Raw genomic sequence first — 22,608 nt, 5'->3', positions numbered from 1 at the left:
TCTTCTCTCATACACACCAGAATTTTCTGGATACATACAGGTTGATAATCTAGAAAGCTTTCAAGCCTGATTATAAAGAGGGGTTGGGTAGCTTTTCCAGCTTTTTCCTATTATTAAGAAAAAGAAAAAAGACGAAGCCTATCGTAATCAGAGGGAGAAATAGAGGGTTTTCAGCCATGGCCAAGTTCCTCAGTAATTACCTTGAGAAGAGGAAAGCCCCCAGTCTCTATAACTACAATCAATCTGTCACTTTTCCTAAGGACATGAACCACTAACAGCTTCAGCAGCCTCCAAGGACTCCCTGAGGTGGGGGAGGGTGTGTGTATAAAGAACCTCACAGGTCTCCATGGATACAGGCATTTTCATGCGAAAATGCATTCCCTCTTCTTTCTAGCCTTTGGAGTCCTGTAAACACTTGTCGTTTCACTTTTGAAGCTGAATCTAGATCTTTTACAGACAAAGAAGAATAATTAGCCTTCCCTAGACTGACAGTCAAATGGGTCTAAGATGGAAAAATCCCCAACCCAAACCCGTTCCGAATCCCTGCCCTGCGTTTGGCAGCCCTGCCCCCAGCCTCTGCTGCTGTTCTCACTGGGCCATCTACCTCTGGGGTTCCAGAATGGACCGTAAGTTCTAAACTGGCCTTTGTCTCAGAATTCTAGAATCTTGGGGGGCTTGAAAGAATATTAGCCCGCTCAACCCTGAATAAGAAACCATCCTACAACCAAGTCAACAGCAACCCTCCAGCCTGTGGGTGAGGACCTCCTTTAGGGGGGGGACTCAACATCTCTAATCATGATTCTTAAGGGAGAACTCAACATCTTCAATGATAGTTCATAAGAAGAACTCAACACCTCCAATGATGGTTCGTAAGGGAGAACAACACCTCCAATAATGGTTTGGTCCACATTTACTTCAGTTTTGGGGGGTTAGGATTTTAATTATCTGACACGGAACGTCCCCCTCTCACCGATGTTTCTCTCCTGCATGTGAAACCCTTCCACTATTTGAGCATCCCTTCCCCATCCCTAATCCTCTCCATCCTTTTAATACTTCCCTTTGTTCTCATCCCAATCACCTCCATATTCACGCGTGCCCATTTTAGCCATCCTCCTTTTAGGAGAAACGCTCTCAGAACATAATTTCACCATCACCATGGGCTCCCCTTATTCTATAGCGCTCACAGCTCCCACCACTGTCTCTCAAACCAATGCCCTAATTAGCATTGGCAGGAGGCAATGGCCTAAGTTTCCACAAAGGGTCTTACCTGTCCCCCTCATCTCCAGTGTCCCAAGTGACTGGCAGGTGCCTTCAGAGGGTGTGTGTCTCTAGGTTTCACTTCATCAGATAAAGGTAAGATTTCTTCATCAGAGAGAGGAGAGGGCTATCCGGGCACCTCTCATCAGGCTGGGAAACTCCGAGACAGGTGTGTACTCCCCCATCTCTCCTCCCCTGGTGCTTGCCAGTCAGTTTTTCAAGCTTTGAACTTGGGGTCCCTGAAACCAGGCCTCTTTCCTCTCAGTTCCCATAGGGACTTGACCAACCACCTTTTGGCTGATATAGAACAATTGATATCATGTAACAGGTGGTACATTTTATAACCAATTCCCCAGAAGATCTGATTTGCTATCCTGATTCCAGATCCCTCTCACCTGCAGATGGAAAAGGAAAAAAGGTTTCCATAAGGAAATTAATCAATAGGGACACCCAATATGGACCTTGCAGTTCCCCATACCCCAATCCCTCAGATGGGAAAGGGGATCATCCGAACTCTCCAGTTTGCTTGGCCAGTCTATGTAGACAAAGCTGCCAAGGAAGCCCATTCCATCCTGGGAGTTTTCATCAATGGAGGCTCCACTTGCTTTCCTTGTACCTTCTTCCCCTCACTCCCAGTTCTGAGGTCAGATAGAATAAAACGAATCACTTTTCAACCCTTCTAAATGTCAGTGTGACACCCGATGGAACAGAGTGGTCTTAAGGACACACCCACAGCAAGATGGAGCGCTTTTGCCTGAGTAATTATGGAGCATCCAGTCCCTTCTACCCCAGTCGTATCCACTGAGTAGAGCTGTGGCCAGTGGCTCATTTCTCATTCTCCCCCTGGGGTCATTTGAATTCCCTATAGTTCCTCCACAGCTCAGCACGGGGGCCTTAACACCTCCCACCCACTCTCCAGTGCTCCCTCCTGGCTTTCAGAAAGCACAAAGCCTTCTTTCTTCATGTCTCCTACAGTTTCCACTCTCCATCTGAACTGCATCTTTCTGAGCCCAGCCCTTTTTACCCACCTGGCAGGAATAGAGCAGTAAAATTACAAGACTTATTTCATTTTAATTCTATTATGAACCTTTTAATCATAAATGCCCCCCAAACGAAAAGACAATTTATCATCCTCCCTTGACTGTGCAACCCTCCCCGATTCACATTCAGGAATCCATATCGCAGGGAGGAGACTGGATGATTAAGAGTCCGATTAGAGAAAGCAGATTAACCTGGCAAACATCATAAATTTCACTCCTAAGCAGGGAGGTTTTCTAAATGCTCACAATAACGGCCCTGTATAAAATTACAAGCCAGACTCTGCCTTCCCTGATGACTCAATTGAAATCTACTGAGTTTCTCTTAGTAAAAAGAAAGGTTTATGACTTTTCTTATTGGAAATTTAAAGAGGATTTGGCGAGTTAACGATAAATATATATTTAAATAGAAAAGATTTTTTTAAAAAAAGCTTTCCTTTCACACACAGCGCACTCTGGCTATTTCTCAGTATCCAGATCTGTAACTCCAACCTCCCTCAGCCTTTTGACAAATCAGGGTGAGAGAAGAGAACCTTTGAGATCCTCTCAGCTTAGACATTCTATGGCTCCATGAAAGCAGCAAGCCAGAAGTCAGCAGCAAGCCCATTTTTTCCCCAAAGAGCAAAGGAATTCAAACAAGGCCTTGAAAGCATCAATAATTCATATGCATTAAAGGCTTTGGTTCCAAAGTGAACCACAGTAAAGCCCAAAGGGCTTTGTATTTCTCAGCCCCTGAACTAAGCTCACCTCCCTTATTGAAGATCCAATAAGATGTTTTGTAGAAAAAGTAAATTGCCAAGCCCAAAGGCTAATCATGGAAAGAGGGGCCACCAAATGGGGGAAGCAGCGGGTCTGGTAGGAAGACCCTAATCTGAGTCCAGAGACCCTGAATTCAAGTTGAGACTCTGGCACTCACTACCCGAGTAGTAAGGACACCCCTTAGCCTATCTAGGTCTCAGTTTCCCTGTTTGTAAAGTGAGACTATTAGATTAGATCAGACCAAAATCATCTCAGAAAAAGAAATGGTATCTTTGTCATTAACCTCTAATTGAAATAACCTTTAACCTATCTAGGTCTCAGTTTCCCTGTTTGTAATGTGAAAGTATTGGATTGGATCAGACAAAAGTTATCTCAGTGAGGAAAAAATTGGTATCTTCCATGTCATTGACCTGTCATTGAAATGAAGCATTTCTTTCAAGGATGAATGTGGGATGAACATCAGTCTGAGGAGGGTGGGAGTGGAGGATTCACCCAGCTGTCCAAGCAGCCCATGTTATCATGGACATTAAAAATCCTTGGCCTAGATGATCCATTTCCAAGGTTCCTTTTGCTCTGTCCCGCTCGGACTTAAGTGACTTTTTTTTTTCCCATTAGTAAGATGAGAAACTTGTGCTGGGTGACCTGAGGCCCCCTAGAGCTCTAGCTCTAAAATCTATGGGCCTCAGTTTCCTCTATAACATGAGGAAGTTGAACCTCTGAAGTCCCTTCTAACTCTAGGTCAACAATCCAGTCTTTGATGCAAGGTACCTTACAATCAATGAGGAGCTCTGAAGAATAGAACTGATGAAAGTCATCCAAGAATTGCTTATGGCAGGAGAAGGTAGGTGGTTCCCGTGGTGAGAAGCAGGGACGACATTCATCCCAAGGTGGAGGGCCCGAGGGGGAGCCTCCCTGAGAGAGGAGACATGAAGGAAGCCCCCAGCATGCCGGGAAGACCCCCTGGTGGGTGGACCTGGCCAAGAGTGGCACAGGATAGGCAGCCAGGGGGGAGTGAGATCACAGAGCCTGGTGACTGTGACTAGGGGACTCCCTCAGTCTACCAGGAGTCAAGTGTGCAGATGACCCAAAGACAGGGAAGAGAGGAAGTCAGCTGCAGTGGATTCCCAATGATGACAGACAAGCACTAAGTGGAAGTAATGTCGTTGAGGAAATGTATGCTAAGTATGATGGGCCGGGGTTGGGACGAGAGCCTTAGCTCTAGAGTAACTCGCCATAGATGGATTGATTTTTAAGTAAAAGCTCCTTTGGGGGGCCCTCCAACTCACATTTCTACAGCACTTTGAAGTTTGCAGTCACTTCCAATACTCCCTTTTTTGATCCTCACCACCATCTTTCGAGGTAGGTGAGGAAGCAGAAGCCGATTTCCTTAAGTGAAGTGACCTGCCCAGAGTCACCCATTAATAAGTGTTGAGGGCTGAACCCCAGGTCACAGGGTGAAATCTAGTGCCCCCAAACCAACCTCCTCACACAGGTGCCCCAATAGGGATTTGGAGCCCGGTCCAGGCCTCCAAATGCACCACTCCCCTTCCCCGTCGCTTTTTGTCCCACGTGTCTGGGTATCCTGCAAGATGCCCCCTTGATTACAGCTGAGACTCTTCCTTGTTGGCAAAATCCCCCCCCCCCCCCAGGGCTCTCTCCGATCTGGACAGGGCAGCCACAGGAGCTTCTGGGAGAAATCATACCCGGGCCCTTTGACTTGTTGCTTTTGTTTTAAAGAGGAGAGAGTTTTTCTATCTCACTTTTAATTCCTCTAGAGAGGGCCGGCCCCCTCCCCCCCAGGCCGGCCCCCTGCCCCCCCAGGCCGGCCCCCTGACCCCCTAGGCCGGCCTCCTGTCCCCCCCAGGCCGGCCCCCTGACCCCCCAGGCCGGCCTCCTGTCCCCCCAGGTCGGTCCCCTGCCCCCCAGGCCAGCCCCCTGCTCCCCCCAGCCCTCCCCCCCCCACTCCAGGCTCCGGGACCAGAGATGCCAGCTGTAGATGATGTAATGGGGCCCCTTTGAATAAGCTCTGAGGGTTCCAGCTCCCGGCACAGCCCCCCGGCCTCCCCCTCCTGGGCAGCGCGGGCAAGGAGGGAGTCTGGGCCCCCGAGGCTCGCCTGCGGGTCGGAAGCCTCCTTAAGCGAGGCCCCTGGGCCTGCGAGCGGAGCCGGTCCGTCCAGTTCCATCTAGGGCCCGTCTCTTCCAGGGAACGGGGAAGGTGAAGGAGGCCTGGCGGCCGCTGGCGGGCTCCGCAGTCACAGCAGACTGGGCAGTTGAAAGGAATCCATTTATGTGAACAGGTAGAGTCCGGGGCCGGAGCCTCCGACGCCCATCCCCCTCACGTGCGGGAGCCAGTAAAGGGGCGGGCGGAGGAGCCGGGCCGGGGGCGCGGGGGCTGGGGGGGGGAGGCTGGTCCTAGGCGCCGGCCAGGGCACTGGCACAGGGGGCCCCCTCCCGGGGAGCCTCTGGCTGTCCCGCCCTTGGTTTCCACTTTCCCCAGAAAGCCCGCGGGAATCCCAGCCCTGTAGCAGTTGTGGGGGAGGCTTGCCCGTGACCTTGGGGGCCGGGGTGGGGGGGGAGGGCCGGCTCCGCCATGGCTGCATCACTGCCCCGCCTCCGGCGCACTGCCAGGAGGAAAAGACGGAGGTGGTTGTTGACCCGTTCGGCCCCCCCCCCGCCGTGCCCCGCTCCCAACTTTCGGCTCCGACAGCCGCCGCAGGGAAGCCTGGGGGGCTGAGGCTGCGGGAGGGGGGGCGGTCCGGGGCTGCCCGCACAGGGGTCGCCTTTGAGCCCGATCCCAGGGAGCTGGGCCTGGCCCAGCGGGGGGAGGGGGGCGCTGGGGGGCTGTGGGCGCGCGCAAGACGCCCCCGCCGTGTGCACGGCTCTCCGAGGGCGGTTCTCTGCGCGCGCCCCCCGGCCGCTGCCAGCTCGGGGTGGGGCCGCCCGGCGCGGAGTGCCAGCGGCCGCCGGGCACGGGCTCAGGCGCCGCCTCCCCTCTCTGCCCGCAGGCGAGCGGCCCCTCCCACGCAGGAGCTGCGACCCAAGACTCAGCCGGCGCCACCTTGCTGTGCAGGGAGCAGGGGCGCCCGTGGATGTGCCCGGGCCCAGGGGATGCTGAAGGTAGGGAGGCTCCTCCGCCAGATCCCGGGCGCCGCCGGCCGGACTGCCGGGCAAGGGCACCGGGCTGCTTCTGCCACTGCGGCTGTTGGGGAGGCTGCCCCCTCAAGGGCGGGGGTGGGGGCGGAGGGAGCGCGGGGCGGGGAGCGCTTAGTCAGGGGGGAGTCAGAGCTCTTAGGGAGGGGGGCTGGCAGTGCTTAGTTAGGGGGGAGTGAGCTCTTAGGGGGTTGGGAGCTCTCAGGGAGGGGGTTGGGAGCTCTTAGTGGGGGGCGGGGCTGGGAGCTCTTAGGGCATCTTGGGTAGCCAGAAGACACAAGCACCCACTTCTTAGGCAGGGGGCCAAGGCGCTAAGTACAAGCCACAGTAGCTCTTATTCAGGGGGGACCGGGAGCTCTTAGGGAGTGGGCTGGGAGCTCTTATTCAGGGAGGACTGGGAGCTGTTAGTCAGGGCATTGTGGGTAGCCAGAGGGCACAGGCACCCGCTTCATGGGCCAGGGCTTAAGTGCAGGCCACACTAGCAGTGCAGATGGCCTTCCGCGCCCCATGCCAGGAGACTGTAGACTTGGCACCCAGGAGAGCGTGACTCCCACTTGGAGCTTTTCGAGACCCAGCGAGCTCAGGAAGGTCCGCCTCCCGGTCCAGATGAGGAAATAGCACTGAATCAGGTGACTTGGCCAGGGCAGCCTCGTGGGCAGCGGGATTCAGCCCGAGGTGTTGGGGCTGAAGTCCCACCCTCTGATCAAGCAGTTTCAGCCTCCAGAATACTTTTCTGTGAGTTACCCTTGGGTATGAGCTGTGGGAATGGAGATCACCCTCATTTAGCAGAGACTAGGCCGGTGAGCCCCAGGTTACACGCCAGCAGTGTTGTGGGGAGATTTGGAACCCCTGTTCCTCCCTCCAGTTCAGAGAACAGGGAATTCACCGACGTGGGACAGAGTTTGTGGAGGATCATCTGCCAAATGTTGGGAATCCTTGAAAGGTCAAGGGGCTTGAGGGAGCTGGGAGGTGGGGGGGCGGGTCATGGAGTGGAGGAGTTTTGTCTGTGTGAGAAGAGGCAATTGTAGCATCCTCCTCCTCCCCCATGATGGAAGGCATCATGGACTTCACAACTAATTAGCCAGGTTGTCCATACTCATGACACCTCCCTAGGGCTGCCGGGGTGTAAACAGGGAAATGGTTTGGATGGAGGAGAGAGAATTCTGTCCCCCATAGTTTGGGATTGGACTTGTCAGCTCCTTGACTTCTGTTTCTTGTCAAACAGATTATGAAACCCCCTCACTGGCAGCCCATACCCATCATTCCATTCAGTTTAGGATTCGGCTTATATCTAGTTTATTTCTCCCACTGGTTCTGTTATTTTATAGGCATTAGTCATCCAAGAGTTAAACCTGGTTCTTAAAGAAAGGAAGGGGACATGGCGGAGATGATGTAAAGGACCCAACTTTCTGTCTGATGATGTTGCGACATGGCAAGATTTTGCAACACTGACACGGGGTTGAGGGAGAGGGATGAGTTTGGGATCACTCCTAGGTAGTCAGCATGGCTAACTGGAAGGAAGGGGTTCCCTCAACGGAAACAGAGAAGTCCGCCAGAAAGGATAGTTTGTGTGGAAAGATATTTTGTTTTGGAGATTTTGAGTTTGGGATGTATCCAGAGCATCCAGTCGGATTTCTCTGTGTCTTCTCTAAACAGAACTGGTTCTGGAAATGATGAATATTTCTCTTCCTTCAATGACCTGAAAAAAGTTAACTTATCACACATCTCCTTGAAGGAGTCAGGACTCTTGCTCCTCTCTCACTCTCATCAGTTCTACCCTACACTCTCATGTAGGTGCAGAGCCTGGATCTTCACCAAATGAGGGAGAATCTTATTCCAATGCGCTTGAAAAGCAAGCACTCAGCTTCCACAAAAACATATCTTGGGCTGCCCAACAATGACTCATTTCACTAGGAGTCACTGGCACCTTTTCAATATGGATTTTCATGTATTCTTGAGGTCAACTAAAATTTTGAATTTTTTTGTGGAAGGGGTAAGGGAGGAACAGATTGTGTTTTTATGAGATCCACTATCTCCCAGCATCCACAGCAGAATATTTTTGATAAAATACCAGAAAACGGTGATAAAAGGATGTTCATTGGTTGGTTTTTGTTAATAGTGGGTAGTTGTTGTTTTCTGTCTGTTTGCTTATGTGTGTTTGAACAGCTTGCAATTCTTCAGAACCTTACAATTTCTTAAATACAATCTGGGGCCTAGTCATTGTCCATCTTCAGGAGCTGTCCCAGGTACGTGTATACACACTGCCTACTCCGTACAATGGGTGATGAGGAATTCTTCATCCATTTGGGTTTTCCTATGTGGATGGTTAGACTGATTTTCTTTGGAGTGGTTGTAGATTTTGCTAAAGAGGTTTTCAGTATTCTGAGGCTTGATGCAATCAGCCTAATGTCATCACAAACAGGAGCATCTGGAGTACTTCACCATCTCCAGGCTGTTCACCTGCTATTTGTATTCTGCTCTGCACATCCTCCATGACAAAGTGGACTCCTAGCATCAGCACCCATTGCTTTGTTTTATGTCATGCTTAATTTAACAGTGAGAGGATCATGAGGAAGGAGGAAATGCATTTCAAATTTTAGACCCGCAAATGTGATGTTTAGGTGTGTTCCATATGAACAAATCTAGGGCTGAGCATTCTGCTCAGGAATCCCTTCTAAGGGAAAAGCTGTAGGATAGTCCGCATAGGCAGAGATCCATGACACCTTTGGGAATGGTGAATGCAAGAACCATGGTTTATTAAGGGCGACTGTTATTCTTTCCCTTGGATAATCTTTTCAAGGATAAATGCCTTGGGTAACATCCTCTGGATTTGTCCTTACAGATGGCATCATATAATAACTATGATTCATATTATACCGACAATCCTGAACCCGGGGACCTTATTGAAGTCTTTCGTCCAGGTTACCAGCACTGGACTTTATATCTGGGTGATGGCTATGTCATCAATATGGCCCCAACAGGTAAGAGCCTTGCCCAATTCTTCTTCAAGATACATTTTCGTTTCTATCTTTTGTTTTTCTAATACCTGCATTTCCCATTGTGTCTGTCCCCTTCATGTTGACTCAGAAAGACCAACGTGAACCAGTACATGTCAAAAAAAGTCTGATGTTACATGTGCCCATGATCCTTTGCCTCTGTAAAGAGCAGGAGAGATGTCTTCTGTATTTGTCCCCCCCCAAAAAAAAGTGTGATGTTACATGTATTATTCCATGTCCATGATCCTTTGCCTCTGTAAAGAGCAGGAGAAATGTCGTCTTGTATTTGTCCAAAAAAAGTCTGATGTTACATGTATTATTCCATGCCCATGATCCTTTGTCTCTGTAAAGAACAGGAGAGATGTCTTCTTGTATTTCTTTGGAATCAAACTTGTTCATTTTAATTTTACAGCATTCAGTTGATTGTTTTGCTGTTGTCCTTCCTGTTTATTTTGTCATTGTTATGTAAACTGATTCCTCTGGTGGTTTGCTTCACATAATAACAATTCATACAAATCTTCCAATTATTCTTTTGTCTTTATCAGTCATTATTTCTTATGACACAGTATTAATATACGTATATGTGTGTGTGTGTGTGTGTATATATATATATATATATATATATATATATATATATATGCACACACCTCAACTTGTTTAGCTAATTATTGTTTCCCCTAAGTTTCATAGAAGCATAGGATTATGATTTTAGTGATAAAATGAACCTTAAAAATCATCTAGGCAAAATTCCTCATTTTACAGATGAAGGAAGAAACGGAGGCACACAAAAGTCACATGACTCTCCTCAGCTTGCACGAGAAGTAAATGGTAAAATCTGGATTTGAAATCAAGTCCCTTCACTCTAACCAAACCCAGCACTCTTTCTACTGTCTCCCATCTTTTCTCTTTATAATGTGCTTTCCTAATATAATAGACCATTAGCTCCCACCTGAAGCTTCTCCTTGAGGTAATCAGAAGAATTGAAAGAGCATTGAGAGAGGGGAGAAGAGATGAATGGAGACTTTTAAGCATTTGGTTTCGCTTTAAAATTATTTATTATAAACTTAATTATTAAAATATGATTAATTTATTATAAACTTAATGATGAATGTCACTATTCAACTTTCTTTGCAACTACTTAAATTTCAATTATTAAGAACCATATCAAACATCCTAACAACTTGTCAGTGCCTTTGTCGGGCTCTCCTGCGTTTGTCCATTCACCTCTGTCTGCTCTCGCTCATTATGAGCTCGGGGAGGGAAAAGGGGAAGTGAAAGTGATTAATTTTGTAAAGATCCTTCCAGAATTTTTTTTTCATTCCTCATAACAGTCATACATCTTACTCTTCACAGTATTAAAGAATTGTGTTACGTGGATGTGATAGGGTTTATTTAAGCATTATATTGCTGCTGATAGCTACTTTTTCTTCTTGTTTACAAATAACTTTGTCGCAAATTTTCTGTGTTTTCTTTCTACTTGTTATCCTGAACTTTTTACATAAGGAATGAACTCATCCGGATTGGCCAATTCTCAGGGATCCCTAAGGCCTGTATTCTGAGATAAGAAGAGAATCTAATAACATTAATGAATTCCATGGTTAAGTACCTATTACATGCCAGGCTCTGGGCCAGCCTGAGGGATATGATGACAAAAAGACAAATTGTCTTTGCCCTCTAGTGCTTACATTCTACTGGGTCATTTTGTTCCCTTTGGGTTTTTATTTAAGGGAGGTTTCATTATTATTTGTATTTGTTTGATTTTTTTAAATTTTTATTTGTATTTGTTTTTTGTTATTTGTATTGGTTTGCTTTTTGATTTTTATTATTTGTATCTTTATTTATATTATTTGCATTTGTTTGCTTTCTGTTATTTATTATTTGTATTTTTGTATTTTTTATTTGCGTTTTGCTTTTTTAATTTGTATTTATTTTTTTGCTATTTGCAACTGTTTGCTTTTATTTATTATTTGTATTATTTGATTTTGTTATTTGTATTTCTTTGCTTTTTATTATTTGCATTTTATTTGCATGTATTATTTGTATTTGAATTTATTTTTATTTGTCTTTGCTTATTTTTTATTTGTATTAATTTGTTTTTTTTTTGTTATTTACATTTGCTTTTTTATTATTTGTCCTTGTTTTTAATTATTGGCATTTGTTTGCTTTTTATTATTTGTTTATATTTGTGATTTGTTGCTCTATGGTTATTAGTATTTCCCCAGCCCTGCAATGTCGGAGGAGTAAGCATGAGTCTTTTTCATCCTCAGAAGGATTGTTTCAAAGCAAAGGGAGGTGAAGTCCAGCACTGCCTCGTCCTCCAGGGCTGGGTCTGGAGGCCTCGGGCCTGCCAAGTGACTGACCTCCGGGTTTCTCTCTTGCCTTTCAGAGGACAGCTCCCCCGTTCCGTTCACAAGCGCTAAGTCCGTATTCAGCAAAAAGGCCCTGGTGCGGATGCAGCTCTTGAAGGACGTCGTGGGATCTGACACTTACAGAATCAATAACAAATATGATGACATGTACTCGCCTCTGCCGCTAGATGAAATCATCCGGCTGTCAGAATTCCTCATTGGGCAGGAGGTGTCCTATGACTTGCTGGTCAACAACTGCGAACATTTCGTGACTTTGCTCCGATATGGAGAAGGGATTTCGGAGCAGGTAACTATCCCTTCTCCGCCGGGGCGCCATGGCTCCCAGCTTGGGCTTGTGGGCTGCAGAGGACCGCTGCATTTATCTGGGAGGGGAAGTTTGTGTTCTCGGGGACAATTTGTCTTCTTTTCTCTTCGCTAGTTCAAGTTGAGAGCAGAGAGCATACTTAGAGTGAGATGTGATGGATTCAAATCCCGCCTCAGACACTTTCTGTGCAACTTTGGTATAAGCATGTATCCTCTCTGAACTCCAGCTTGCTCATCTGCAAAATGAGCTTCTCAGAGGTCCTTTCCCATCTTAGGTCTAGGATCAGTCCCTAAGCTCCAAATCCAAGGCTCCTGCTGCCCACCTGGACCCCCCATGGGCACCCCCTACTCAACGTGTCTGAAACCAAGATGGTAATCTTTGCCCCAGCCCTATTCCATCTCCAGGCTGCTGGCAGTGAGACCCACCATTCACCCAGTCTCCCAAGTTCAAAGCCAGCCTTTGATCTTTGATCCACCCTCTTATTTTCTCTAAAAGCCGATTGGTCAGCAAGCTCTATCAGTGCCCCCTCCAACGTGCAGATGACCAACTCCTCCTCCTGAACTCGCTGCTCCCAGCCCGATGCAGGGCGCCATGAATAGATAACTGGCATTTTCATAGGCTCCCAGCCCTTCCAAGGGCTTCTGAAGCACATTAGCTAAAAGGAACTCAAAATGATGTTCTGTGTCAGATGCTGCTCATAGGCCCAGTTTATAAGTGGGAAGCTGAAGTTCAGAAAAGATTACCGACTTCCAGAAAGCCTCACGGCTAGCAAGTGTTTGAGCAAGCAAGACTGAGACTTTTCTGACTCTCGAGTGTAGTCCGATAATCACAAAAACAGCATTTACACAGCACTTTAAAGCTTACAACATATTTACAATTATCATATTTTCTCAGCATCTCAGAGAGGTAGGTGCTGTTGTTATGCCCATTTGACAGATGAGCAAACTGAGGCTAGGAGAGATTGATTTGCTCAGGGTCACAGAAGAGAAGTGCCTGAGGCTTGGGTTTTCCTGGCTTCAGCTCCCTCCCCGGTACCACTCTGTCCATACCAAGATCCAGGGAGATTACCTGAAGGACAGATAAGACTAACCTCCCCTGGGGGAAGCCAGACTGGCTAATTTCAGTTGTCCGCATGAGAAATTACCTCTACAAGTTATAGGAAGCACCAATGTGGACTTTTCATGAAATTAAAAGGAAATTGAGCCTTCCTGATGTGACTGGGATAAATGTGCTGCGCTTCCTTTATTCTAAAACACTCCTCCCTATCCCCATGAGCTGGTGTTCTTCATGTAAATATACTGAAAAATCCTCCTCGGCACTGACTCCTCTCAGCGGGTTGTTCACCGGTTCATTTGTGTGAGTTAATAAATTGGGATTCATAGGACTTCATTCTGCCCCGGAATCAAGAAAAAATTCAGCATCTTCCCCGATGCCTGAAACCCACAGCACAGATATCTTTGCCTTGAGCAGGGGGAGGAAGGATGGCCACTGAGACCTCTGGATCTTCTTCCAAAGGAGACTTTTCTGTTTATTTTTTTCTTTTTTTTTTTTATAGGCCAACCGAGCGATTGGTGCCATCGGGATTGTAACTGCTGCTGCAGGCGCCTTCTCCCTCCTTGGCTTGTTTCCGAGCAAACAAAGGCAAAAGCACTATTAATTTATTGGAGAAATTTTAGGACTGATGCAATTGTGAGAGAGAGTAGCCAGCCCCGGGAGGACTTAGGGCCTTCTTTCACTGGGGATGGATGCTCCCGGCCCCGGCTCAGTGACACTGTGGCCACACTCGGCCCCTGCCCTGTCCCCATGTTGCTGAATGCTCTGGTGCTCTGTACTGATGTGGGTCTGGGAGGGTGGGGGAGGAGCTCCTCAACCAGGGCCACCTTTGAGGTTTAATCAATCACAAGAGACTCTTCTTTTCCCAGAGGCGGTTTCTTTGTGTTTTGTGGGCAGAGAATTGCCTTCTGCCATATCCAGAGTGAGCCAGCCCCTCATGTGTTAGCTCTTAGAAAGGAGGAAATCCATAGTCAATAAGCTGTACCCATTCACACCCTGCCCACCAGGAAGGCGGCATGGGGCGAGCAAAGTCCCCCGAGGTCTTCTGGCTCTAAATCTCGAGTCCAAAAGAACAGGCCCAGGAAGGGGATTTGGAGCCACGTCCCTTGCCAGGTCTCCTCCCAGGAGCTTTCTGTGTGCCTGACACACCCTGCCCCCTCTAGGCTTAGGCCCAAAGTGCCTTCCTAAGGGCCACACACAGGGCTGGCTGACTCAAAGGGTTTCTTAAAAGCCAAAGTTCTTGCTCTGGTGACGGGATGTGGTGACAAGTGCCATCCACTGGGAATTAGGAGAAAAACCTCTGACCCCAAGGCTTGGACATTAGCTTGCACGTCTCAAGTCCCTCCTCCACGGGCAGCCATTTTCACGCCTCCTGGCAGGCTCCTAAACCCAAGCTGGGGAGCGTAGGCCATCAGTGTAGAGAACATCCCAGGGAGGGTGTTCCATCCCTCAAGGCAGGTCGCCGATTGTCTGGGTGAGGGATCTGGAGCAGGCAGCAGGAAGCGGGAACCACTGGGCGATCCCTGTGGCCACAGGGTGACTTAGAAAACCCCGTGTAAGCGGCAGACTAGGCTCTGTCCTATCTTCATTTGTCGTGTTTTAAGGGTTTCCCAGTCACATTTCCAGACACAGACTAACTGTGTTGGATAGCTCTGGTCCAGAATGCTCCAGAGGCAGACGTGAGCCTAAGCTCCCGACTCCAGCTTGATGATCTACCTTGTACTCCACAAGCCTCTCAAAGGGGAGACGCACCCCCTTTAACGTGGCTTTACCCAGAAACAGGCTGCGTGACAAGTTGTCCTCCGTGCCTTTCCTTAGCCCCATTCTATGCCCCTTGTCTCCTGGGGCAGCCCCCATCCCCACCCCTCTGTTCTCAGCAGCCACACCTACCCCGGGGCAAGGCTCAGTGCCCTCTGTCTCCTCTGCCCCAGTCTGAACCCCATGTCTCCCTGTGTCCTGTTCTGAGGCAGGAGACACACTGGGGCTCAGAATGTCATGCTGTGCGAGCCAGAGCCCACGTATGATCCTGCCCCAGCTCATGGGCCTTCTGAAAGAAGCCTCCATAGCGTGCCACGGTCACACACTCAGCTTCCCAGACTGGCAAAGCCCTTCACAGGAACCCTGGGAGTGGGGGCCCCAGGTACTCTCTCTCAGCTCCCCAGGTCACAGATGAGCGGCTGCCTCAGCTGTCCATATTCACCCAAGGAGTGATCTGAGGGGGTGCTCCTTCTTTCTCGACACTGGGCTCGGTCACCCGAGGATATCCAAAGGAATTCTGTGCAGTTCTATTTTGAGGAGGGCCAGGGACGGAGTCAGTGGCTCCTGCCTGAGCAGCTCCCCTAATTATAGCCCTGGCTGGCTTTTCAGGGGCTCTGCCCAAGGCTCGGAAGGTCCCAGAGAGCGGTTAAATTGGTCACCGTTCCGGTCAGCTCTCATCTCATGTTACGTGTATTTTCAAGGCCGTGTCATGTCTCCATTGCGGTGTTTCTGATGGCTAGCGAGGCTGTTGCTGGATTTGGGAGGGTGTAGATGGTCCATTTTAGGTTTGCTTCCCATGGATTTAGTTGATAAAAGGCACCACGAGAGGCTCCTTGGTTGAGGGAGAGAGAGCACTGGCTTGGAGTATCAAAGACCTTGTTCCAATTCTGCTTCTGTACTTCCTCCTTCCTGAGCATCCTTGGAACCTCAAGCAATCCTCTAAGTCCACACAGTAAACACGGCACGTATTCATCCCAGCCTGGTTCTAGGGGAGTCTTGAGGATCAACGTCCTTCAGAAACACCGGGCTGCGTATTTTTAACGAGGTCCAAAGAGAGACCTTCCTGATACTCTGTGGCTAACTGCCTAAACCAGAGGGTGTATTTAATCAGCAGCATCTCTTCTGACTCCCACTTTTACTCTGCCTGGAGAGGCTCCTGAGACCCTTGTCCTGAGACAAGGGACCTCACCAGGCAGGTAGCCCTGCCCCCTCATTTTTCAGATCCCTCATTCAGGATGGTCCAATGCAAAGAACTGTGGATTCGGCATCAGAGGAACTGAGCACCCACCTGACTTGAGAAAGCCCTTCGGCCCCTTTGGGCCTGAGCCTCCACCTCTGTAAAGTGAGAGGACTGGACCGGATACCTCTGAGGTCTCAGCCCTGCTATTGATGAGCCTTTGAAATGGATTGAGATATCGTGCAGCTTAATGGAAAGAACAAATTGAAGTGGACGAGTTTCAGGTTTGATCCTTTCTCAGCAAATCTCTACCTCTGTGGGTCCCAATGGTCCTCAGCTCTCAAGATGGGCTGTTCTGTGGGAAGCACTTTGTAAGTCCCCCATGTTTGTGGTACCCCTGGCTTGTCTTTTCCTAGAGGCATTCCCATCGATCAGGAAGCCCTGAAGAGTGGCAGCCAGAACACTGAGTGACCAGGGTCTAAACTTTGAGCCCGTGTGATCTTCTGCAGTACGGTCATTCTGGGGGTTCCTAGAGGTATTTCCATTGAAACTTGAGGACCAGGAACCCCCATAGAACGGCAGCCAGAACACCAAGTGCTCAGGGTCTAGACTTCGAGCTTGCCTGGCTTCTGCAATATAGTCATTCTGGGGGTTCCTAGAGGCATCCCCATTGAAACTTGAGGACCCAGAACCCTTGAAGAGCAGCAGCCAGAACACCCAGGAGTGCCCAGGGTCTAGACTTTGAGCTCGCCTGGTCTTCAGCAGTACAGTTCTGGGTGGAAGTTGGGGCAGGGATAGAGAGCTGGGGTTCACACTTGGATGAGACCTTGGGAAGCTGAGCCACCTTGAAGAATCCCAGATGTAGAGAGGGATCTTGGCAGCTATCCAACTCCATTCCCACGTGTTCCAGATGAAGAACTGAGGCACAGAGTGACTTGCCTGGGGTCTGAGACGAAAGTAAATACAGATCTTCTTGATTCCAAGCCCGGCATTTTCCCATTTTACCCAGCCTCCAATAGTTTAACAAACTGGAACATTTCTTTTCAGCATAGAATTCCCATCGATGCCAGGGCCATTGACTTAGACAGATGGCCCCAGCAGGAGCTCATGCTTGGGAGTGCTGACTTTGGACAATATGACATTGATCCATTTGAAAACCGTTTCTGCTTCCCAAACCAAGCATCTCCCCGAGTCAAGGGCCAGTTTTAAATGTGAAGATCTGCTGGGGCTGCCTGACTCGGAGCCGAGGGATGCCAGAGACTGGGAAGCACGTGAGCCTTGGGTTGTCCAAGGGCAGGGGTAGATCTGAGCAGACCGAAGCGTGTTCCTGCACAGCACAAATGGTATCGGCAAAGGGATGTGGGAGCAGAAAGACAGCAAGAGCAAGGGCTGGACAGCCTGCCTTTCCTCCTGCTGATCACCCAGTGTCAGGAGAGAAGAGAGGAAGGGCCCTGTGAGATCATGCAAGGGGAGGGCTCTGGCAGGAATTGCCCACGATATGAGAGAGCCAGAGCTGAGCCGTATCCTGCATCACTGGAAAGGATCCCACGTTAATGATGGTCTGCTGTATGCTCAGGTCATGTCATTGATGCATTCGTATAGTTTATTCTTAACACTGGTGGAAATGTAGAGCTGTATTGTCGAAAAGATTCTTGGTCTGGTCAGATTTGAGTTAGACTGTAGTTCGGGTCTTTTCCCATTAATGAAGATTTGGGGTGACCCACAGATGGGGAAACTCTCTATTGAGTGACATCAAATCTGTATGGCATGATGCCAGTCACATGGAGGTACCCAATGCTGCTTGCCTCTCCGGTCCCTGGTCCCATAAAATAGTCAAGGCTGGATTAATGACTTTTGCTGATCCTCCCAAAGTTGGGGATGGCTCCAAAGGAGGGGGCATGGAAAAGAAGTAAGACAGATTAAATTCCCATTGACCAGAGAATTAACAAATTGTGATACCTAAATATGATGGACTAGTCCATGAGAAACACAATATGATGAGTAAATAAAACATGAGGTGACTTAGATGAACTGATGCCCAATAAAGGGAAAAAAAAAAACACAAAAACAAAACAACAGGAAAACAGCAGACACATTGACTGTCAGAGTGTAAATGGAAAGAACATACCCATAAAATTAAACACTGCAGTTAAAATGACCAAGTTTTCCTCACAAGAAGAGATAGAAAGATACACTTCCCTTCCTTTCAGGGAAGGGACTTTGGGTGTGGAACATTGCATAGAGGGTTAGACTCAGTTAATGTGTTGGTTAGTTTTGAGGAGCTGATCTTTTCCCTCTCTTAAAATTCTTCGTTACAAGGAATGGCCCCCTGGGGATGAGGTATAAGAGGAATTTACTTGGAAATGAAGATGATGTTACAAAAAAGGTCAGTAAATTCTTTTTGCTCTTCTCAATAGAATTTGCCAAAGAAAGGGGAACAAATAGGACATTCTCATTTGCCCAAATAAGTATATGGACCCACAAATATTATGATAGCTAATGATGAAAATCAGAATAGCTCATACTACTTTTACTTTAAAGTTTGCAGAGCACTCTATATATTTATCTCATTCGATTCCCTCAACAATCCTGGGAGAGAGGTGTTATCTCCATTTTATAGATGAGGAAAATGGAAAAGGTTAAGATTCCTCCCCAGAATCACACAGCTAGAAAGTATCTAGTTAAGATGGGATTTAAATGCAGGTCTTCCTGATTCCAAATCCTACAATCTACTCTACAACACCCTGCAGATTAGTGTCCTTGTGGAAAAGAGTTGAGATGATTCTTTGGCAAACAGCACCTTAAAAATCATGTGATTCCCAAACAAGTCAAGTACTGTTGGAACTGACCAAATAAAAGCCAATCTTCTCTGTTTCTGCTAATGCTCATCCACGAATACGTTGACCACTCAGAAAAGGGACAGGATCCCAATAGGGTAAGACTAATTCAGGTCCAGAATAAGCTTTATTGGGAAATAAATAATAGTCCATGAGACTCACTGTCTCTATGCTGGAGGACAGTCCTGAATGACATCTGTTGGGTCTTCTCTTGGGAGATGCTTAATTCACAGGGGAAGTTCTTTTGGATCCTTGGATGAGGAGGGTCAAAAGAACAGCACAGAATCTCATTTCTCCTCCTCTGAGTTGTACTTGATCAAAACAGATGCTTCTCATCCACAGGTCATTCAGCAAAGCATGGCAAGGTTTGACATGAGTCAGGTAAGACCTGGGTTTCAAAGCCGGGTCCAGAAATGCTGCTCGGTGCTGCGCCCTATGACATCAACCGTCTGAATCGGTGTTGACTCACTGTTCTCATAGGCAGGGTTGACATAGAAGCCATTTTTGCCTTCTCCTGAGTAATCCGACCTATTCGTGGGGGGCCAGCTGGGGTCCTGTGCTAGCTTCCTCTGCCATTTCCTGTATTGACTCTTAGAGTGTACCCCCCATTTTTTCTTGATCAGCAGCCAGAAATCGTGGTTTTGAAGAATGGCATCCTGCAAAGTCAAGGGCATTTATCGATAACGAAGAAAGAAATAAGCCATTCTCCCCATTACCTACTCTCTTTCTCCTTCACCTGGAGAATGTCCCGCAAACCCCCTTCCTCTCCTTCGTTCTTCCCCCAAACCTAAGCTCATGAGAATGTTCGTGATACCAGCCTCTTTCTTTAGGACTATTGATGAAGTTCCTCTTTGAAAGACTCTTGCCAAGACTAGCAGCCTGCTTTTTCTCTCCTCCCATTCCCACCCTAGCTGAAACAGTACATTAAATCTAAGACTTGGAAGATCTTCACTGAACCCTCATTGGTCCAACCTGACTAAGAATTGGCCCCTGACTAAGAATCCCTTGCTATGTTATCCACCCTCTGCCTGGAGACCTCTGCTAAGAGGAAAACCACTACCAAAGTGGTACCCGGTACCTGCAGGCTTCGGCACTGCCCACCACACCCCCAGTCCACAGGCCAGAGCGAGCATGTCCAATCCCTCCAACATCTGTACAAGCTGCTATCAACTACCTGAAGAAAGTTCTCATGAGCCTTACCCCGAGTCTCATATTCTCATAGGCTAAACAGCCATGGTTCCTTCACCTGGTTCTGACCTGGCATGGATCCAAAGCCCTTCACCGTCCTGGGGACCCTCCTTAGTTGGCTTTTGGGGTGTTCTTAATGAAATTTTAGGGAGCACTGCTTAGGACTTTAATTTTCTAATATTCAAATATAATCACAGACTAAAAAATGAAGACAAAACTCGGTTGAGATGGAGAATTCTCCCTTCAAAACAGGGATGAAAGGGCTGGGATGCTTCCTCACCACCTTAATCCATAAGCCTATCATCTGCTAGAAAAAGTTTGTGATCCCATACTGGGAAGTTTTTACCTTATCTAGCCCAAGTCAGGCTCACCATGCCATGGTCCGGTTATGTCTGCACCATGCTACTTGTAGCTCCAGCCTTCTCCTCCTCCACTTAGAAGTTAAACTCCCACCCCTGGGATCCTAGGCTCTGGCTGGTGAGATTTCACATTTTCTAGTCCTGGCAGCAGCCCCCTCTCCCACATCTGGCTGAGACCACGACCACGCCCCTTCTCCCAACTCTAGCTTCATTCCACATGTTGTCTACCATTAGAATGGAAGCTCCTTGAGGGCAGGAATTATTTTCTTGTTTGTTTTGTATCCCCAGTTCTTAACACGGTGGAGAGATTGTAGGAAACCTTAATAAATTCTATTCATTCCTTCATTCTTTACTAAGAGACAGAATCCTTTCCCTCAGATAACACACTCAATCTTTGGTGTCTCTTTGTCCTTTTCTTTAAAAAAAAAAAATGAAATAAAAGTTACAAGTTTGACTTCAGAAGAACTGGAATTGAATGCTGGCTCTGCTACTTACATACTCCCTGTCTGACCTTTACCTCCCTGGGCCTCAGTTTCTTCATCTGTAAAATGAAGGGGGTTGACAAGATGACCTCTCAGTTCCCTTCCAGCTTTGAATATCATGACCCTATGAACATTTGTCCTTGAATGGAAGAGAAAAAATTGGGACAGACCGTATTGCAGCCATCAACTTGCGTAAGTAATATTACCTGGCTCTTCCGATGAAGTGGTCTGGAAGAGGCGGCCGTCCAGCCTCCAACATAGTCATTTACCTTTTAAACTCTGGATTCTGTTCCATTACACTGAAGCATTCATAGCAATTCTGGTTCCCCATTAAATGCAAGCCCATACAGTGGGACACTCTGGGAGGTTCAGCCCTCTCCCGATAACTCAACCCTTCCTAATCTGACAATGCTTCTCTCCCTCCTCCTGCTCTCAGCCTCTGCTGAAATTACTCTGCATTAACTTCATAGAAATTGTTCCAGATTATTTCTCTGTGCACATCATTTCCCCCAAATAGGCTCTAGGTTTTTCAAGGATAGGAACCGTTTATTATAGCTTGCTTTATTCTCAGCGCCTGCTACAGTAGGTGCTTAATAAAATTTTATTAAATGAATTAAAGTTAATCTGAGATTCTCAACAGGAGCATCTATGCTCCCTAAACCTGAAATTTCACTGGACCCATGCAGACCTTTAAGGGAACTCCTTCCACTAAACACAGTATTGTTGAAAATTTTTGTAAGGTAAAAGCATGAGCTGGAAAAAAAAAAAAAGGTCTTATATCTCCAATATTATTTTCTCCCCCAGATCCTGGGCTCACCTCAACAAAAAATGCCACACAGAACTGGACGAATGATGCTGCAAGAACTGAAATCCTCCATGTTGTGATTGTTGGGATGAGCTGTTGGGAAAGGGTAGCATGTCTCAATGTTATACGTTTTGTCCCTCAACCATTCATGTTTATGGAATGTTTCGAGACAGAGCTATAACTAGCAGGAGGCCGGTGGGCTCCATCACAAGCCCATCTCACCTTGGGGGGATATAAAGGAGAATTCTTCTCACAGAACCTTCCATCCCCACCTATAGCTGAAACTTTCTCTAAGCCCATACTATTGATTTGTTCAATGGTCCTACTTATCCCCTAACACCCATGATGGGCCTTTAGTGCCAATTCTTCTCAGAGGGCCCTTTCCACCTGACTGAAAGAATCAAGTTAACTACTCCATGCCCCCAAATGGTTGAATCCACCAAGGATGACTATTTTTACCATGTTGTCCTCCTCTCCTTGATCCCTATTTCCCACTCAAATGTTTTTGCCCTACATGAAAAACTAATTTAGCACTGCTCTCAGTTCACAAAGCATTTTCTCCCGAACAACCTCACAAGGAGGCAATATACCTTGGTTATCCCTACTTTATAATGAAATGAAGCTCAGGGTGATAAGTGAGATGTTTCATGGTCGTACAGCAATCTATATAATAGGTGTCAGGTCTCCTAATTTCAAGATCAGTGAACCTACACTATTCTATATGGACTCCCTATTATACACAAAGAAACCTTATAAGATATAGTTCTTTTATGCCTTCAAAACTGAGGGGGAAATATTAAGCTATTTTTCACAAAGCAAAGTATACTTGAAACTTGGTCCTGGAACAACCCAGGCTTGAACATTTACTCAAATAGTATAATGTGAGTACGTTTTTTTTTTTATAAAAAAATTTTCAAATGTCCTAAATGCAAGTTCACCTGAATCTAACATGTCCTTAATTATTTTGCTCCCTTAAAAAGCCACCCCCACACAAAATAGGAATGAGGGTTTAAAGATCCCCCAAATGTGGTCAAGAAAAGGTAACACATCAGTGCCACAAGCTGGCATGGCAATCTC

At 47.4% G+C, this 22,608-nt stretch overlaps 2 protein-coding genes across 29 annotated transcripts in view; one reads left to right on the top strand and one right to left on the bottom strand.

The window, feature by feature from the left end:
* Nucleotides 1–661: 661 nt before the first annotated feature.
* PLAAT1 (phospholipase A and acyltransferase 1) lies at nucleotides 662–21,673 on the top strand. Of its 27 annotated transcripts, none has more exons than XR_012487632.1 (12): nucleotides 662–865; nucleotides 3,792–3,894; nucleotides 4,110–4,207; nucleotides 5,257–5,350; nucleotides 6,059–6,170; nucleotides 9,046–9,184; nucleotides 9,962–10,027; nucleotides 11,586–11,854; nucleotides 13,428–13,513; nucleotides 18,180–18,246; nucleotides 18,611–18,795; nucleotides 19,040–20,589. XR_012487632.1 is itself a non-coding variant. In XM_074297853.1 (12 exons), exons 5-11 carry the CDS (start codon nucleotides 6,162–6,164, stop codon nucleotides 20,868–20,870), a joined length of 684 nt encoding a protein of 227 aa, XP_074153954.1. In that variant the 5' UTR covers nucleotides 703–865; nucleotides 1,287–1,353; nucleotides 3,792–3,894; nucleotides 5,257–5,350; nucleotides 6,059–6,161; the 3' UTR covers nucleotides 20,871–20,918; nucleotides 21,531–21,673. The 27 variants fall into 27 exon arrangements, 19 of the variants coding, with proteins under 19 accessions (XP_074153942.1, XP_074153938.1, XP_074153954.1 ...); XR_012487631.1 differs by lacking the exon at nucleotides 4,110–4,207 and adding an exon at nucleotides 1,287–1,353 and having other exon boundaries at nucleotides 702–865; nucleotides 19,321–20,589; XR_012487629.1 differs by lacking the exon at nucleotides 4,110–4,207 and adding an exon at nucleotides 1,287–1,353 and having other exon boundaries at nucleotides 702–865.
* The window catches only part of ATP13A5 (ATPase 13A5), a 104,064-nt gene continuing 100,493 nt past the window's right edge, over nucleotides 19,038–22,608 (bottom strand). Inside the window, exons 29-30 of one of the 2 annotated variants that reach the window (XM_074297833.1) lie at nucleotides 21,544–21,624; nucleotides 19,038–19,353 (exon numbers count right to left, since the gene is read on the bottom strand). In XM_074297833.1, coding sequence (XP_074153934.1) covers nucleotides 19,093–19,353; nucleotides 21,544–21,624 — 342 coding nt within the window. In that variant the 3' untranslated portion in view covers nucleotides 19,038–19,092. The remainder of the gene's footprint in view (nucleotides 19,354–21,543; nucleotides 21,625–22,608) is intronic. The other variant, XM_074297834.1, reaches the window with a different exon arrangement.

This window comes from Sminthopsis crassicaudata, chromosome 3 (assembly GCF_048593235.1).
Source record: "Sminthopsis crassicaudata isolate SCR6 chromosome 3, ASM4859323v1, whole genome shotgun sequence".
Classification (NCBI taxonomy): domain Eukaryota; kingdom Metazoa; phylum Chordata; class Mammalia; order Dasyuromorphia; family Dasyuridae; genus Sminthopsis; species Sminthopsis crassicaudata.
The sequence above is the reverse complement of the archived record's forward strand: the minus strand, read 5'-3'. Positions and strand labels throughout refer to the sequence as shown.